The sequence below is a fragment of the Thamnophis sirtalis genome, unplaced genomic scaffold (assembly GCF_051295495.1).
Source record: "Thamnophis sirtalis isolate CommonGarterSnake01/CBP01778 unplaced genomic scaffold, rThaSir2_p1.2 scaffold_1, whole genome shotgun sequence".
NCBI classification, from domain to species: domain Eukaryota; kingdom Metazoa; phylum Chordata; class Lepidosauria; order Squamata; family Natricidae; genus Thamnophis; species Thamnophis sirtalis.
The window spans coordinates 79,958,756-79,978,732 of NW_028261381.1; the positions used below are offsets into that span (position 1 = coordinate 79,958,756).

General features: G+C 36.8%; 1 protein-coding gene across 1 annotated transcript in view; it reads right to left on the reverse strand.

Moving 5' to 3' along the window:
• Nucleotides 1-337: 337 nt before the first annotated feature.
• OTOG (otogelin) overlaps nucleotides 338-19,977 on the reverse strand; it is a 109,363-nt gene continuing 89,723 nt past the window's right edge. Inside the window, exons 42-56 of the mRNA XM_087704143.1 lie at nucleotides 19,568-19,706; nucleotides 18,903-19,097; nucleotides 17,202-17,414; nucleotides 15,311-15,415; nucleotides 13,433-13,543; nucleotides 12,630-12,731; nucleotides 12,192-12,290; nucleotides 10,429-10,469; nucleotides 9,595-9,670; nucleotides 9,052-9,230; nucleotides 6,907-7,011; nucleotides 5,331-5,450; nucleotides 5,078-5,123; nucleotides 1,055-1,134; nucleotides 338-946 (exon numbers count right to left, since the gene is read on the reverse strand). Of these exons, the coding sequence (XP_087560269.1) occupies nucleotides 746-946; nucleotides 1,055-1,134; nucleotides 5,078-5,123; nucleotides 5,331-5,450; nucleotides 6,907-7,011; nucleotides 9,052-9,230; nucleotides 9,595-9,670; nucleotides 10,429-10,469; nucleotides 12,192-12,290; nucleotides 12,630-12,731; nucleotides 13,433-13,543; nucleotides 15,311-15,415; nucleotides 17,202-17,414; nucleotides 18,903-19,097; nucleotides 19,568-19,706 (1,812 nt within the window). The 3' untranslated portion in view covers nucleotides 338-745. The remainder of the gene's footprint in view (nucleotides 947-1,054; nucleotides 1,135-5,077; nucleotides 5,124-5,330; nucleotides 5,451-6,906; nucleotides 7,012-9,051; nucleotides 9,231-9,594; nucleotides 9,671-10,428; nucleotides 10,470-12,191; nucleotides 12,291-12,629; nucleotides 12,732-13,432; nucleotides 13,544-15,310; nucleotides 15,416-17,201; nucleotides 17,415-18,902; nucleotides 19,098-19,567; nucleotides 19,707-19,977) is intronic.

Sequence of the window (19,977 nt, forward strand, 5' to 3'; positions counted from 1 at the left end):
GAATCAATGAAGGGACGTTTTGGTGGGTTTCTCAACACACAGAGGTAGCCAGGCCTTATATCTGAAGCAGAAGTATTAAATATCAGTTTTGTTTTGTTTTGTTTTGGTTTTGGTGTCTTCAAGTCAGTCTTCATTTCTGGCAATTCCCTGGAAGGGCCCATGAATTTTCATAAGTGGATTGTCATTGTGTTCTTCCTAGGGCTGAGAGAAAGTGACAGGTGCAAAAGTCACCCTTTGTGACTAAAATGGTGGAAGAACTCAAGATCTTACCGTTTCTAGCTTGCTGCCTTAATCATTACACCAAATTGGCTCTCAACATCTAAATAATACAGAGCTTTTGAATCTTTTGTTTTTGGGGAATTTCTTACTTAGAAAATACATCCTTCTGCAGAAAAGGGGTAATCTATTTTAAAACCAAGAGATATGCAATAGAATATTAAATTAAAGCTGGCTGCATGGATAAAAGCTTTCATTGGACTTCCAATTCATGAATATTCTGATTAAATAATCTCTACAAAAGAAAAGTATATTAAAAAAACAGAACCTCTTTCTATTGACAATTCGAATGCTCTGGGCTCATTTCTAAACAATAAAAATGTATTGACATATAGTCATCTTTAAAAGTAATTGTTATAATTATAGATAGCTGCATTATTGATAAACTGTTAACATTCTGAATTTATTCTGGGAATAAAATTAATTGCCTCCAAAGCTGTTTAAGAAACAGACCTCCTTTAGCATTGCTTCATGACCATTGGCAAGAACAGTCTGTGGGTTCCTGAATTGTATAGCTGACCCAGGTTGAGTTCCCACTGCAATATAACTGTACAGTTCTCCTATGCAGTCCCAGTTCTCTGCAACATTTGCAGAATCTTGCATATGTATTAATGTTATAATTATAGATGCTTGCAGAAGGACATTTTCCATCACAGGAAACAATGTTTACCTGGGAATAAATACATACAAAAATACCCAGTAAATAAAATGGCTTAATATGTGCATGACTTCCAAACATTAAGAGAGATGATGCAAACAGTATTGGTTCAATGCTTACCGGTGTATTACTTCGACAATCGTTCTTGCGTATTGTCATCCTAACAGTCACTTTTTTGCAGAATTTTCCATCTTCTTTACCTACAATAATGAATTGTTTGGAAAATATTAATGTCCCTATGCACATCTGTACACCAAAAGGAGATAAAATATGCTAAGAAAAATGATGAAACAATTGTGAAAAGTAATTAAGTAACTACTGATGCTATTGTATTTATAATTTTTAAATTAGGTATTTTTTAAAATAAGGTTAAAAACAAAACAAAAAAAGGTTTGCCCAAAACACTAGAGATGCAGTGTTTAGATACTATAAAGATTATGCTTTGTTCTAGTACAATTACCACTAAAAGGAGTGAAACTTATACAGTTGCCAAATCCATTTTCTAAAGTGCAGGAACATAATCATATGCATTTATTTAAAATCCTGGGATGTCAGCTCAGGTTTTAATTAAAAATTCAAATTGATAAACATAAGTTAATGGATTGAACCCAAAGTCCTCAAATTATGTAGTATTTATATTTTACTCCACAATCAGAAATTCTGACAGTAGTTTAATCTAGGTGAAGTAATAATGTATAACAAAGTGGGCATGGTAAATACGTAAATCAAATAATGTGTCTATTCGATATTTATAATGTTTAACATTCATAGCTATGCATCTATGCATCTATGCTATTCTGCTGAAATTTGCAGCATATTTATGGCATATGGCAGTCAGCAGAACTAGCCTGCAGTATTGCATTCTAACCATGTGCCACCATGATTCTTAATATAATATAATAAATGTGAAGAATTTAATGCAATAACATAATAATGATGTTTAATGTAACTTATGTAAGGAATTTGAGAATTGTGTTTAAATGATCTGATTGTGAGTATGACATATGACCTGGGAAGTCAAGTCTCAATTCAATCCCACAATTCAACAATGTGATGGAAGGAAGAGCCATTATTGCCTAATAGGTGACATAAAATTAGACAAATAAGATGCAACTGTAGGATTGGGACAATTCAACTATACAATCAAACTAAGTTGTAAGATTGGCATAGCAGGAAAGGCGCTTCCTATACCCAACATGTGTAACTATCATAATTTGATTAATTAAATTCAGTGTGATATGTAGCATAGGACTGTAGTTTCATCTGCCTAAAAGACAACAAAGCCATAATTGAGGGGTCCTTGGTGCTCTCTGAGCTTGCTTTGATTTTTGCAGACATTTCATTAGCCAAACTAGGTAACATCATCAGTGCTAGTCCATCAGTCCAGTAGCACAGATGATGTTACTTACCGTATTTTTCGGAGTATAAGAGGCACTTTTTTCCTTTAAAAAGAGGCTGAAAATCTGGGTGCGTCTAATAAATCGAATACAGCAATTTTTTCCTCCTGAAGCCCTGCCCCTTCACCAAAATGGCTGTGAATAGCCTTATGGAGGCTTTCAGAGAGCTCCTGGGGGCTGGGGAGGGCAGAAATGAGCAACAAATGTGTCGTTCCCCCACCAGCCCCACCAGTACTCTACAAGCCTCCATAAGGCTATGCATGCAATTTTTTTCACAAAAGGGCCCGTTTTTGCAAAAAATGGGTTGTTTTCTGCTCATTCCCACCCCCCGCCCCCAGGAGCACTCTGCAAGCCCCCCCAAGGCTATTCACGCCTTTCATTTGAAAAAAGGGCCCGTTTTCATGAAAAATGGGCCATTTTTGGGAGGTTTGCAGAGTGAAAAAACTTTTTTTTCCTTTCAGAAAGCTCTTTAGTTAGAGTGTTGATGATAATTACGTTGATCAAGTGCTGTGCCAGTAGAAACAAATCTTAGGTGCTGCAGGTTGTCAGCTATTTCTTCTCCAGCACATGGATAAATACACCTGGAAACATCTACCTACCTTCCTACCTACTCTCCCTATCTACCTACTGTATTTCCCACTCTCTCTCTATCCCTCTATCTACCTACCTACCTACTTTCTCTCTCTCTCTCTACCTACCTACCTACCTACTCTCTTTCTCTTCCTACCTACCTACCTATTGTATTTCTCTCCCTCTCCCTCTCCCTACCTACCTACTTACTCTCTTCCTCTCCCTACCTACCTACTGTATTTCTCTCTCTCTCTCTCCCTCTATCTACCTACCTACTCTCTCTCTCCCTACCTACCTACTGCATTTCTCTCTCTCTATCCCTCTCTCTACCTACTTACTTACTTACTCTCTCTCTCCCTACCTACCTACTGTATTTCTCTCTCTCTCCCTCTATCTACCTACCTACTTACTCTCTCTCTCTCTCCCTACCTACCTATTGTATTTCTCTCTCTCTCCCTCTATCTACTACCTACTTTTTTTAAAAAAAGCCTCTTCAAAAGCTTGGTGCGTCTTATACTCCGGTGCATCTTATACTCTGAAAAATACGGTAGTTTGGATAAATGAAACATCTACAAGAAAATAAGCAAGCTCAGAGAGCACCAAGGACTCCTCATGTCAACCCTGAGAATTATTAAATATTATTAAAGCCATAATTATAATTAGTTTACTAATGGCTCCATATTTTGGCTTCCCTGGATGGCTGAATCCTGTATTTTCATATAATATTTAGTATGTTTGTAACTATAGATTTGCTTGTTCTTTGTTTTTGTTCTAATGCCAGATTGTTGTATTTAATACGTCTATATCATAATCGCAATAGCACTTAGACTTATGTACTGCTTCATAGTGCTTTATAGCCCTCTTGCCCGCAACAATCTGAGTCCTCATTTTACCGACCTCAGAAGGATGGAAGGCTGAGTCAACCTTGAACCAGTGAGACTCGAACTGCTGAACTGCTGGCAGCCAGCAGTCAGCAGAACTAGTCTGCAGTACTGCATTCTAACCACTGTGCCACCACAACTCTTAATATAATATAATAAATGAGAATATTCCAATATTTATTTAGGATATAAAATTGGAAAACATGCCATGCTCTCTGCAAGTGTTATTTGAATAGCAAGCTTTAATAAGCAAAATAAATATTTTCTATGTTCTACAGCAGTGTTGAAATTACCCAGTTAAGCAAATAAAATAAATCGTGCAGCAAATTAAATGCTATGCAAATGCTTACTGCCAACAGTACATTGTTGGCTAACAACAATGCACTGCCCATACAGTGCAAAATGAAAAAAATGTGAGCAAATCTGAAGAATGAGCAGTTAGTACTACAATGCAGCTCTTTTAAATCATGTTTTGTGACCGGAGGGGCATTATGCTTATAGGAGGGAGTACATTGTTGGAAATCAACAATGGCTCTGTTTGGTTCATTCCTACTGATTTCCAAGAAAATGTACCTGTATTACACTTAAGGCTAGGTGTAGGTGTAATTGGGCTAACAGGGAATGGGAGCAAAAATGATACTCCAGAACCTAAGGACATTACAAATGGAACATATTATACATGATGAATAGATGCCCCAAATCAGTATTCAGCATTTTATCTTTACTTATGCTATCAACAGTAATCTCTCAACTGCATTGTCTATGGATGATTATGCTGAATAAAAACATGCATTAAAATGATAATTAAAAATAACATTAATAACAAACTATCCACTCTTCACTAGTGAAGATACTACTTTTATTACAGATACACTTTGGTTCATCCTAGCTTCAGGTATCCAGAAATGTTTCCTTCAAAAATTGGGATCTGTTTATGAAGATGTTTTTAAGAAGATGTTGGATAACCATTTGTCTGAAGTGGTGCAGGGTTTCCTGCCTTAGCAGGGGGTTGGACTAGAAGACCTCCCTTCCAACTCTGTTATTCTATTCTATGTAACCAATAATATTTTTGAAAATTGTATTTACAATGTACAAACTGAGAAATTCCACTGAATAAAATGCCTTTGAAACTCTATAAATGAAGTATAACAGTATTACTCTTATAAATAAAAATAAGAGTATTACAACCATTTAATAGAGACCTGTTATTGTTTACATTGCTATTGATGATAATCAATGTTTGAAATTTCTTCCCTTTCAAGCCCCTAAATACTGATGCTTCAGTAGCAACTTACATGTCTTGCAACATCCTTCAAGGAATGGGACAATGTATCCTCCAATCTAAATATGTACAAAAATAAAAGTCAGATGCACTGTATATACACTGTAAAATTCTTCATTATATTTCTAATTGTATATGAAAAACATAATTAGAGCTGAGCTCATGAAAAAAAAAACTAACCTATAAATATTTTGCAATGCATCTGCTTGGGATAATTTTATGGTCCCCATAAAATCATATGAAAAGAAATATGTTGAAGCACTAACCTTCACACATTCTGTTTCATTAAAAGGTGGACAGCTGATGGGTGATGTAATTAGAACTGATCCAACTGGTGTATTTATGCAATCATATTTGAGACAGTTTAAGTTCCAACTTGAACCAGGCTACAAAATATTAAAAAAAAAACATTATCAGAAATACAAAAGTACCACATATTATGTAGAATGTTAGAAAAACAGGACCAAATGCCAAAAGCTCTGCTGTGCTATCACCCTTTTTCTTAATCTACAATGCAATGCATGCTTTGGGTCTCTGACAAAAAAATTTGGAGCTGTATTCAGTAATTATATTAATCCTTATTAAATCTTTGCACAGTGGAATGGGGTCAATATAATGTGCACAGCAAAGTAGATCTATGTAAAGAGTAAATCAGTGCCAAAGCCTATTTACCAATAAAGAACTGTGCCATATAATAATCATTATTCTTGGATAGCAAATTAGACTCACTGTTCATCACACTATATACACAACTTTCACTATGAAGAAATGAAACTATGAAGAATGATCAGGAATTGTGTTAGCTCACCACCAATATAGCATTTCCTTGTGTTCTGTGAGCTATAAGTTAATCAAAATAATGCTCACTAGGATTTGAAGTACTTGGGAGTGATGCACAGTTGGGACTTTTGTAATGGATTGTAGAATGGCTCTGGTCATCTATGAAACATATTCAGGATTCATCACATTAAATATATCATGCTACTAAATATATCATAACGTTAAGTATGCACAACTTTGTATTTCCAGAATACCATCTGATTTCAGATCACTGTGATTGGTGAAATGAAATAAGAGTAGTATTTGGAATTGCAAATGAAGCTCAAAATTTGGACTTAGTTAATAAATGGACACTACAGAGCCACTCAAAATATCCCAAATAAACCAAAAGATCTAGTAGCCCAGGAAAAAAAAAGCAGAAGTGACCTTTGACATACAGTGTAAAGACTGAAATAGCCACTACGTAGGACAATAGGCAGAAAACTACCACAGTACATTCATGAACACCAACTAGCAGTCAGAAAACATAATGAAAACTCCTTAATTTCACAACACATGGACAGACTTAACAATAGTTTCTACTGGGAAACTTTGACCATCTTAGACCAAGCCAGGTCCAAAAATGCTACAGAATTCCTGGAAACCTGGTACTCTGACAAATTGGCCATCAACAGGCAAACAGACATAAACAGCAACTACAATCCATTCAAAAGAGACAATCAACAAGCCAAAAAAGACACAAAAAGACCAAAACACCTCATCATCCATCAACACACAGAGATTAACACCAAGATTAATATTAACAATTAAGAAGCAAACAATATCCCAATTAAGGAACTGCCAAACAAACTTACAGCCAACAATCCAATCAAAGAACTACCAAAACTACACTCCACCAACACTGATAGGGCAAACACTACAATATAAAGTGGGAGCAAATCCAGCTTCCTACTTGCACTGCCAAAGTTTGGGTAATGAAATGTCTGAAAGAAAACAATCAAACCCAGAGAGCACATAGGATTTCTCACACCCTCTCCTTTCTTTTTTAAAAAAAGCCTGTACCTTAAAGTATGAAATTGTTCCATTGGTGAATGTGTGAACACAAGACACATTCTTGCATTTTCCACAGCAAGTTGTTAGATCCTTTGGTCGTTCATATACTTGATGCTAAAAAGGATAAGGATAAAATATTGCATATAGTTGAAAACAAGTAGCAAAATTACAAGAATAAAACCCCCACAACAATACTATAATTGGTCTGTGTTAAGTTCGAAGGAATAGATGGGGTATGAGGTGGCTGAGGTAAGTGAACAGCGATTTATCTGAAGAACAGCAACAATAACTATATACAGCGAATTCAGCACCTCGCCCTACTTGACAACTATTTATACAAGGGCTGTCAAGCAGGGCGACCAATAGGAATGTTTCGGGCAGCCCGCGCTCAGCCAGCCGCGCCTTAGCCAATCAGGCGCAGCTGAGCTGTTGCCGGCTGTCAATCGTAAGTCGAGGACTTGCAGCCGGTCATAAGTCGAGGACTTTAGCACTGGTCGCAAGTTGAGGACTTAGCAGTCTGCACCAGTGGTGGGTTTCATATCCTGTTGCAACCGACACGGTTCAACAGGGCCTGGCATCCACCACAAGAACGCAGGCAGCGCGTGTGCATGCATCCTTACCTTTTGCGACGCCTCTGAGAGGCTCCAGCTGCTTGGCGGAGCATCGCGCAGGTGCCGTGCACTCCGTGTGCATAAGCTCCAAACAGTCAAATACAGGTAAGGAGCTCGGGCAGGCGGATGGGCCTCCAGAGCACCATACCAGAATGGTACCCGGTGTTCCGAGCAGGCACTGGTATGCCCGTACCGGGCCGTACCGCCTGCAACCCGCCACTGGTCTGTACTGTATTCACTATATGCTCATGAAAAGTATATAATAAATTAACAAAACTTTGTTAAGGGGAGCTTTGCAAAATATCTTGGTATGAGCAAACCAGCCATCCTCAAAGCATTAAAGCCACAAGTCCTCCTTAAAAGGCTTCCCAGATATCTGCAAAATGTATGGGCACAGAAATACTTTGCTTCCCTGGGAACTTCAGCAGAATTGCTTATTATTATTATTATTATTATTATTATTATTATTATTATTATTATTATTATTATTATTATTATTATTATTAAATCATTGCATTAAACTACAGTGTACTTCAGTGGCTACTTTGACTTGGACTTAGATTATCTGGTTAACTGCTGCTTAAAACCAAAATTTGTTCTGGGTCTTCCTGTATGAGCGGTTTGAATTGAAAGGACAACTATTGCTTCACTTCATTTTTCCCACTGCAACAGAGTAGGAAATGTGAATAGAATACATCAATTCAGACTTCTCACTTGAGGCACAATGACCAGGCTCAAGTTGACACATTACATCAGAGGTGTCAAATTCGCAGTGTCACATTCTCATCATGTGACGTATACCCCCTTCACTAAACCGGGAGTGGGTGTGGCCAGTGCGTGACGCATCTGGCTTGCGGGCCGCAAGTTTGACATCCCTGCATTACATGAAGACCTAGTTCTCTGTAAAAGTCTGTAATACTGGGAAAGGTAGAAGGAAAGAAGAAAAAGAGACATCAGCACTATAAGATAGACCAAACCAAGAAATAGACATCATGGGGCCTAAAACTATTGTTAGAACAACTATAATAGCAAAAACTTGCAAATCTGAGCTTCTTTTATCTTCATGTGAAGTTGGGAGGGTACTGGCTGAGGCATGTTTATAAACCTCTTTTGTAGTATGGGTTCAAGCCACATTTATCTGATTGTTACCTTTGTAACAGACCTTCCCTCTGTCCATCAAGGCCATCCTTTCTATTAAGAATATAATCAGCAGCAAAATGGCTGGGTATACCCTTAGAAGACTAGACCAGGGATAGTTCATACAGGAGAAGGTCTATCTATGTGGTCACTAAGTGTTAACATGGCACATAATCAAGTAACTGACACTTAAACTTTCTTCACATATTTGAATAGTTAGAGCATGGGATTTCACAACTCAGGTGAGGGACTCAAAAACTTTAGATTATTCTTCAGGGAACAGCCAAATTCAAGGACTGTTCTAGCACATTCAGGTGAAGGATGGGATGGATTCATCTTGCCATTAATGCCCTCTCTCTTTTTAACTTCTCAGTGAAAGCTTCTAGTTTATTTTTGAACTTCTTACAGATTTGCACCTTGCTGCACAATCAATGATGGAAGTATTCATCTGATAAAACTTGGTAGCAGGGTCAAGTACACTTGTGCAGTATGAAATGTGACAAATGCCACCAGATGAGTGTTCAACAATGGATTGTCCTGGAAGCAGAATGCCTCTTTCGTTGTTCAGACATACTTTGTCTTTTGCTGGAAAAATTTCAACAAATATGAACAACATTATGTAAAATTGTTCACACAAAGATAAACAAAATGCTTAAATATTCATAAACATCACTAATGAAAGAAAATTAACATACAAATATTTAATCATGACCTTCTGACTTTTATTAACAGAATCCTACAGCAGTCGTAAAACAAGGGAGCTAGCCACAAACATATCCATTCAATTCCCCTTGAGGCTATTTTCAAGTCTTTTCAAGTTGCAGGGAAGTAGCATATGCTTATAAAAATTATTTTATTCTAACATGATTTTTTTGCCTGGTTTATAAATAGAAACATTATTCAGACTAATATAAATTAGAGCTTTCAAAAGAAAAATGGGTTTACTTACAACATTTATATTTAGCGCAGTGACAAACATCTTCTGTGTTGTTCTGGAATTTGTCATCTAAGACCAATTTCTCTCCCTGTCCATATCAGAAAAATATCAATATTATCCCATAAATATTGTTCTTTAATATCAGTGTTTCTATTCACTCTATCTTTCTAATAGGGTTATGAATTCTAAGTTTTAAAAAAACAAAGTAAAAAGCCCAGTTCTTTGCTATATTATTCGTGTGTGTGTGTTTGTTTGTGTGTGTGTGTGTGTGTGTGTGTGTGTGTGTGTGTGTGTACATATACACACATATACAGAAGGAAATCTGTGTCCCAAGGTGTCTTATATAAATCACTAACTTTGAGATTCTAGGTCTAGGACATATTACCTGGATTACTAACATTTACTAATTAATTCTGCCCTTGTTTAACAGAAATCAGTATTGATGAGATCAATGGGACTTACTCCTATTGAACATACTGAGTCACGGTGATATTCCCAGTGTCAAAGAGCCCCAAATGTACATGATGTTAATTTTTCTCAGAGGAAAAATGCAAGTCAGATTAATAAGCAACCTCTCATTTGTTGAATGCTGCCAAGAGCATTTTAATTAACATATACAGCCCTCATCTACAGGAATGGATGTTACAATGAACATTTATTTGCAACATGTACTTGTTTTATTAAATCAGTACTATAATTACAACAATTGATGAAACATATCTATATGAATGAATTCAAAATATCTAAATATACTCTAAATTCTAAAAAATAACAGCACAGTCTGAATTCTAAAAAAATAACAATAGGTTGCAAATAGTTTAGGCATATTTTAGTAAGATTTCTTACCAGTTTACACTGAGGCTTTGGAATTGTATTACATGCACACTCTGAAACAATAAATTGAAGAAGGGAAAATCAATTCTCACAAAGTTATCCATAAGATGAGAATGCACCAAAACATCCATCAAATATTTTTTTTAAAAAAATTATATTGTTCAAACAACACAACCAACACTGTACAAAAAATGTGACACTGTAAACATTTTGAAGATTCATTATAGTATAAACTTTCAAAGAAGAGAGACTACTTCACTCAATGAGCTGATGTTTGTAAGTACTGTAACAATGATTTTGTTAAACAATAAGGATAGAGCAACCACTTCTTGCCTCCTTCCTCACAAGGCAAACATCAATCTTGGAAGCCTGAAAGTGCACTTCTTCTTCCTCACCTTCACAGTCCAAGAAATTTAGAAGAGTTCCTTCTGAGACATTTGCCATATCCCCATTCTTTCTGCAGGCTCAACTTTTTCTCAGTCAACCATTGCCTGGTCTGTGGCATTTAATCTTGTCTCTCAAGGTCATTTGGCCTTACATGTGGCACCCAACCCTTGGTATAGGCTCCTTGAGATTAGATTGACCTACTACTCCCTGTTAGTCTTTCATAAAGCCTTGGAAATTTGGTTTTGTGCCCAAGATGGGGAACTACCGTATTTTTCAGAGTATAAGATGCACCAAGGTTTTGAAGAGGCAAATTTTTAAAAAAGTTATCTGCAAACTTCCCAAAAACGGCCCATTTTTCACGAAAACGGGCCCGTTCCCCCCCCAAAAAAGGCATGAATATTCTTTAGGGAGCTTGCAGAGTGCTCCTGGGGGGGTGGGTGGAGGCAAAAATGAGCAAAAAATGGCCCATTTTTCATTTTAAAAAAGGGTATGGATAGCCTTTAGGAAGCTTATAGAGTGCTCCTGGGGGCTGGGGGGGGAGTAAAATTGAGCAAAAACAGGCTATTTTTTTGCTCATTTCTGCCCTTCCCAGCCCCCAGGAGCTCTCTGAAAGCCTTCCTAGAGGCTTCCATTTTGGTGAAGGGGGCAGGGTTTCAGGAGGCAAAAAATGCTGTATTCAGTGTATAAGACACACCCAGATTTTCAGCCTGTTTTTTTGAGGAAAAAAGGTGTGTCTTATCCTCCGAAAAATACGGACTATAAATTGAATAAATACATTTCATACATGTAATATTTATTCAATGTTTGTAAACAATTCTCTAATCGTTCAACAGAATTTTGATGTTCACCTTGTCTATGTTGGCCCTGACTACAATTCTATTGCAAAGGAGCAAAGAATGATTTTGCACATTAGCAACATTGGTTGTAGATCAAAGCCCAATAATGAACATTTATGAGCCCTGATGGAGCAGTGGTTAGAGTGCAGTATTGAGCATAACCCCACCCAGAGCCAGGAGTTCGATCCTGATAGACACAAGGTTGAGTCAGCCTTCCATTCTTCTGAGGTTGGTAAAATGAGGACCCAGATTGTTGGGAGCAATATGCTGATGTTAAGCTGCACAGAGAGTGCTATAAAGCACTACACTCTCTCTATATATAAGTATATTACTATTTTACAAAGGATGTAATTATAAGTTGTAACTGAGATATTTTGGAAAGCTTTCTAAGCAATAAAACAACTCTAAAAACTATTCAGTGTCAACCTATCACATTTCTTGATTGATCTGAACCATAGTTATAATTTTAATTCAACACCATTGACTTTTGTATTTTCAAAAAAGAAATTGCTGTTAATTGCTTGAAGATAATTGAGAAAAAAACATAATTACCACATCTACGATATGGACAACATTTTTCTGGACTCCAAACTTCTATCAAGGACATTCCCAACATACATTTAAATTCAGGACATCGAAAAGTTTCACAGACTGCAAGTTAAAAATAGAAGACAAATGTGGTTTTTATCCTCAGATTCTTGAAATGGAAGAATCTCATTTGAATGAAAAATAGTCAAGTTGATACTTATTAAATCACAAAAAAAGTAAAATGTTTAAATTGTGGGTTTAACCTCTCAGTATCACTGATGTACATCTTAATATATACAGATAAAAGCTGATAAACAATATACATTAATACATTAAACTTCTATCTTTCTTGCATAACTACATTGACAATGGAGATTAATAAAAAGTTTAATTCATGATAATTTTTATAGCTCAGAACAATCACTGCAGAATAATTAAGATAACCTCTGAGAACAAACTCACCACACTGATAATCAGGGCAACATCTGTCAGTGGTATTGCCATCCACAGCGAGCCTTTCTCCTTCTTGACATATGGGAATTCGATCAGAACAAATGCCACAAGCTAAAATAGAAAAATATAATTTATATGAAAAATAAGGTCAGGCATTTTTTATTATTCTGTTTTCTATAATTGCATAGTTTTGTGAACTGCGCTTTCTTTCTTTTTTGTCTACCACAAATGAAAACAGAATTTCCTTTTTAATGTGTCCAGTGTGCTCACAGTAAAAAAAAATGACAATAAAGGTTATCTTATCTTATCTATTACATAAACTGATGGATACAAATTTTTACTATGAGGAGGAGGGAGGGAGGTACAAGCCCTTATTCAGTTAAGCTTTCAGTGCACATTAGAGTATATGTTGGCATTATATACTCTACCTTTTCACAATACCATTTTTAGGCAATTGTACACAAGTGAGAAATTTCAGCAGGTAAACATCACTTCGGGATTGATCACTGAAGTAATACAATATGTATACAGGATTCAAGCATAACTCCCATTTTTGCAATTCTTAAAGATGAAGATAATGTTTTTTTCTTTTTCTTCTCTTCCTTCTCCTTTTAAAGAAACCTTACCTTTACTGTCTAGGTCTCAAATCACCTCCCCAAAATTTAAAATGGCCCTGAGTTGCCTTCTAAGAAGCCATATGGATATACGTAGGAATGTATGATGTGATGCATGAAACAACAGGTATTATTGATCTAAGACATTATTATATCTTTGAGGCATCATAAGTGTAATAAGAATTAAATCTGACATACAGCAAATATAAGAGAAGCAGCAGGTGCCTTCCACATGGGCAGCAACCAAAGTCTGATCTGATCGGCACTGGGGAATTTGTTCCATAGACTTACATTTTTCTGGATCACATTCTAAACAAACAGAGCATAAACAAGCCAAATGAAGTAAAATAAAACTTGAAGAAGTGTTCATTTGTATCACTGTACTGTTATTAATTTCCAGAAAAATATCTAGTACAGGCAGTCCTCGATTTACAACAGTTCATTTAGGGACTGTTCGAAATTACAACGGCACTGAAAAAAAGTGAGTTATGATCACTTTTCACACTTACGACTGTTGCAGCATCTCCATAGTCATGTGGTTTACATTTGGATGCTTGACAACTGACTCACATTTATGACAGCTGAGGTGTCCTGGATTATTCCTTTTTGCAACCTTCTGACAAGAAAAGTCAATGGGGAAACCAGAGTCATTTAACAACTGTGTTTCCAATTTAAGAACTGCAGTGATTCACTTAACAAATGGGGTGAGAAAAGTGGTAACATGGGGCAAAACTCATTTAACAAATTTTTCACTTAGCAAAATACATTTTGAGCTCAATTCTGGTCATAAATTGAGGACTACTTGTATAGTCTGGGTTGCCATTTTATTTTTCTTAGCAATTAGAATTGTTGTTAGACCTCCCTGACCAGAACCGCCACCCTTTCATCATGGTTCATCTTCCTATTATTGTTATACAGCACTTCCTGGAGAAAGAAACTCATATGCAAGGTCCTCTTGGACTGGATTGGATTGGCTATTGAGAGTGGGGGTACCTTCTGGTCTTTGCATCTGTGAGACAGGTAGCTAAAGAATACCATCATGTAAAGAATACCATCATGTCTTCTCTTTAAAAAAATGAAAACAAAAGCTTCCAATCGTCTGGTTTTAATTCATTATAAATAAGAACAAGTAACACTTCCTTTCATCTTGTATAGACAAAACAATTGTAACTGGATGGAATTGAATTCTGACAACAATACGAACAGTACAGTATCTCAAACTTTAGTGTCCCCACTGAAAGCGATGGGAAAACCGGATGACAGATCTGATAGTCCATATCTGAGTTCAGATATCATATAATGGCTTACAAGATTTAAACTAGACAAAGGGAAATTAAAAACTACCAGAGGCCAATTTCCAAATGACAGGATTTATTGAGCAGACTAGCATACCTTAAAAAGAAATGAATTCCAATGCAAATTCTGGCCTAGAACGTCTCCTTTAGGAGAAATTCTGCAAAGAGAAATTTCTCTCAGCTTGCTTTTCCAAATGGCTAATCCTGACAAATTCTTGAGTACCATAGTTTGCAACTTTTAATCAAAGTTTTAAGAGAATTTCCTCTTAATTCCTGTTGACTCCCAATGATTTTTGGATTTTAGTTGGTGAGTCCATTCACCTTCAGCCCTAAGACATTTGAGGTCTGATCATACCTGGGCTCTAAAGCATTCATTCTTTCCACTGAGACTTGTCTACCTAAAAAGTCTTATTCTCGGCTGCCTGAGTCAATTCACTTCTCACCAGTAGTCCCAAATGAGGTTGTCTCATGATTCTTCCCATTCACAATTCTCTTCTCTGAAATGGTACAGGATTTCCTGCCTGAACAGGAGGACCTAGTCCACTAGAAGACCTCCAAGGTCCCCTCCAGCTCTGTTATTCTTGCAAATTAGCTCACACAACTATATGGCTGTTTCCAGTCCCTTCTTTCTTATATCAGTAATCTCTCTTCCAGGTGTTCATTTCTCCTTAATCTATTCTCTGGGGATTACTTCCTTTCACATCTGTCATCTCTCTCTCCCCCTCTTTCTCCCTTCTCTCAAGATTGCTTTGAAAATATTGTTTTTAAATTCAATACTTACCACATGTATAATTTGGGCAGCAGGAATTATCTTGATAATAGGTTACCAATTTCTCTAAGACTTTGCATTCAGGAACTAGGGTGTCACAAAGGCTTTGATTGCAAGCTTTATTGATAGCCAAAGAGACCCAAAAAGAACAAAAAAAAATACTGCTAAGTATAGCTTCAAAAATGTACCACATTTTGGCACCCACAGAAATATTGACAATTATACATTTTAAAAATGCTAGCATTGCCATGCACTGTAAAAGATCCTTCAGCCAAGCAAACAGAAGCAGAATCCAATAGGCATTGGATTATTCTTTCATATATACATATAGGTCTTTCAGAAAACAAGCTGCATAAAAAAGATTATTTTAATGCGGGGTAGGAAAATAATGCAAAGATAGGATATGATCTTTCTAATGTTTTTGTTGTATGTTTGGTTAGATTCCTATCCTATCTTTCATGGGGAGGTTAAAGCAGCTTACATAGAGAGCAATTTTTTTCAATTTAATTGTGGTTACCGGGAAAATGAATGTGTTTTATTCAATATACTGAACAAAGAGATTATAATTCAGTGGACCAGTGAAGAAATTTTTCATTTTCACTGACTTCAGAATGATTAGGAAAGTGGAACTGTAGTAATTTACTGGTTCAAGTAGTCCAGAATTTCCAGAACTGACATTAGTATTTATTTGTTAGATTTATGACTCTCTTCCTTCAGGAATTCCCTCCTCCAATTTTTGTCCAGAGCAACATTATGTGTGAGTTGGGCTAAGAGAGAGATCCTATGTCACCAAGTGATCTTCCATGGCTGAGGGTGGACTTGAACCTTTGTACCTTAGTCTGATACCTTACCGCAACTTACTACAAGTAGTCAAGGGATCACAACTTTGCCATTCCCATATCATATACTTCTATTATGTGTTTTTATATCCTGCATAATATTTTTATGCATAACTCAAGGTACTGAATATGTGTAATACTCCTTCCTCTTCCTATGTTCTCCAGAACTATCCTGTAACTATATTATAAATAATTGAATCCCATCATTTTTATGTACTACTTTTCTGCAACACTGTGTCCAAGGTTTTAGCTCATAATAACCAAAATTAGAAAGTACAGTATAACAACAGTCAATGTGCTTCTCCAGATTATTCATTCTGCTTACACTAGTTTCACTGGTAAAATTTATTTGACCAAATTGAGAGAATATTATAATTGCAACTCAGTCAAACTCAACAGAACGTTCTTTAGGTAACCTTCGGAAATATGGGTCAGCTTCAAGGTTGACAGGGTTACTTGCTATGTATCTATTACTTGGAACCCAGACATTATTATTTCCTCACACAGTATATTTTCCTGGTAATCTTATCAACTTTAATGTCAATTAAATAGCTATTTTGTCAGGCTGTAAACAATTCCAGATTGTCTGATTGGGTTTTCAGTCAATATTCCTATTTCTATACATCCTTTATCAACTTTCTTCCTTGCTTTCAATGGTCTCAGCCTTATAAACGAATGAAAAACAATCTTCAAATTATATTCAACTAGCTGATAACCCATCGTTGCCCAGATATAAAAGTAGTTGAAATTACTCAAGGCGTTCCAGAGTTATGCTGAAACATACACACACACACAGCCATATATATATATGGAGAGAGAGAGAGAGAGAGGGAGAGGGAGAGGGAGAGGGAGAGGGAGAGGGAGAGGGAGAGGGAGAGGGAGAGGGAGAGGGAGAGGGATAGGGATAGAGATAGAGATAGAGATATAAAATGCAAATCGAGTCACTTGCCACTAGTGTGATTTTTTTTTTAAAAAAAAAGCCCTTTAAAGATAAAACATTTGTTCTTGTTATTTTTTTTCTACAAGAAAGCCATTCAAATACTGGAATATGCGAGAATACTTACTGCAGACTTTCTTATGACAACAGGACTGATCATCAGGGACAATTAAAGCCACTTCCCCAAAGCGCTGGCATCTGACATCATAATTAATAGAGCAATTGTATTCCACAGCAGTAATGGTATCACTGTCCACACATTTGTGCATGCAGCAATCACTAGTGGAAGTTTTCCAAATTTCACCTACTGCATGAGGCACTCCAGAATGATCTGTGCAGGCTGAATTGTTTAGAAAAACTACATGCATTAATATTTTTCTAAAAATATTTTTGACACTGCTTCAGCAGTATTAAGTGCCTAATGCTTGTGTTAATGCAAAACCCAAAGTTATTTGGGAATCAGGCAGAATGCAAATGTAATAAATAAAAACAATGGCAACCAACAATCTTCTAGAGCCGTGATGGCGAACCTATGGCACGCGTGCCACAGGTGGCAAGCAGAGCCATATTTGGTGGCATGCCAGCAGTCAGCTCTGGTGCGCATGCACGCTCCGACCAGCTGATTTTTTGCCCTCCCCAGGCTTCAGGAAAGCCTCTGGAGGCCGGGGAGGGTGAAAAATGGCCCCAACGGCCAATTGGACGATCGGAAATGATCCATTTCCGGCTTCCGGGAGGCTTCCAGGGGGGGGGGGGCTTGGGAGGCTGTTTTCGCCTTCCCCAGGCTTCAGGAAAGCCTCCAGAGCCTGGGGGGGGGGTCACACACGCATTTGCAGGGGGGGCGGAAGATTGAGTGGGCATACAAACAATTTTGGCACACCATAAGAAAAAGGTTCGCCATCACTGTTCTAGAGTGAACAATGCTAGCAAATAAATAGATATAGGTTTCCGTTGCAGCACTACAAACAGAGAAAGATAATATGCTTCAACTTCTATACAAACAGTTATAAGTCTAATTCATAAGAAACTGAATCATTAGGATGCTTAAGTAATAATGCCTTGCTTATTTATTTACTACAGTCATTGTTATGCCATCTATTGTTGTGAATCTTGGTTTGTCTCTAAAATCTATTATAATCCACAAGAGATAAATTTGGAACTATTTCTGAATATGCAGAATATTTCTAATATCCAAATAGACATTAAAAAAGAGGAACCTCTGTAGATTAGGATATTGATCCAAAGACAAATAAATAAATAAATGAAGCTTTTCTCTATATAAGCACAATTTCATTCATGAATAGGCTACTCTTGGAGATGACAGGCTGATCCTGAGGGTGGGGTCAAATATATCATCAGTTTGGAGTCATTCCACTTCCACAAGAGACCTAAGTCGAACCTCCCTTGAAATCTATTGATTCTTATTCAGTGCCTATTTGCCTCAACTGTTAGTAGATCAGATACTTGTGTATGGTAGCATGTAATAAACCTGAAGTGCTTTAAACTCAACTCCTGTTCCTGACTACTTGCACCAGATAGTTACCTCTATGGAGGGGTGGTATTCACTTACCTTCGCTACTGGTTCGCAAATGTGAGCGCACATGCACAGAGCGTCAAAAATTGGATGTGATGATGTCTGGGTGGGTGGGCGGAGCCTCCCATCGCCACCACTACCAGTTCACCCGAATTGGATGGAACTGGCTGAATAGCACCACTGCCTCTATGGATGAACTGATATCTATTGGCTATTCAGTTATCTAAATTTCATCACAGTTGTCTGGTGGATTACATATTTCTCATAGGCTGCAGAAGAAAAAAAATTAGCACCTACCACATTTCTCTTCCGGGATGCAGAGAGCTGAATGAATTCGATGAAGAATGGTTCCTTCTGCACAGGTGCAGCCCTCAGTGAGCACCAAGCAAGAGTCTGAATCTTCTATGGTTGATTCTGTAGTCTGACAAGTGTTTGGGGTGAGGCATGGATGTATACAAGCCTTATAAGTGAAACCTTCTGGACAAGGAAAGGCTAGCAAGACAAGAAGTGTGGTATCATAGTGTTGCTATTAATATGGAAGTCACCAGGTTATAAAACACATGCATTAACACTAATAAGCAGTGGTATCATCCCCTTCTCATTATAAAAAGTTTTACAGCTGGAGAATATGCTCATGGTTCATTCCATTAATTCATTTCCCCACTCAAAGCTCTTTTCCCATAATTCATGGCTAATGTATCTTAACATTTGCTCTGATGTTATTTATGGTACTTCTGTTCATATAGTTTTATTGTTCTGAAAAAAAAACAACCCCAGTGATTCCAAAATTTACTTGCACTTGCAATACAATCTGTGCCCAAAGATTAAAGTTTCAAAAAATGACTGATTTTGGACTTGAACCTGGGCTCCAATAAATTATTCATAGACTACATTGTCTTATCAACTTCCAGTAATATAGTCTTATTGGGGTCAACATATATAGTCTCATAACTAATACTTACAACAGTAACTAGAATTCCTCCATTCTATGCAGATATTAAATTTATTACACATGGCGACATAAGCAGATAGTGCTAAACATGGATCCTGAATATATTCAGAGTCTTGGATCCACAAATCACAAAAAGAAGCTGGAGAAACCTTAATACACATAAACACATATATTTGGATTAGTAACTGACAGTTGAAAACCAACATCATTAGAAAGAAACAACATATATCTATATCTACAGTATATCTATATCCATCTTTATATATTATATATCTATTATTTCAGATCATAAATAGCTATTCCTTCCTGGATTATTGTGAATTATGGATCCCACTTCAAATAGAAATATTGCATTGCATTCAAGTTGTATCAAGACCACCAAAATATTTTCCCTTGAATAAATATCCCATTAGTACTACT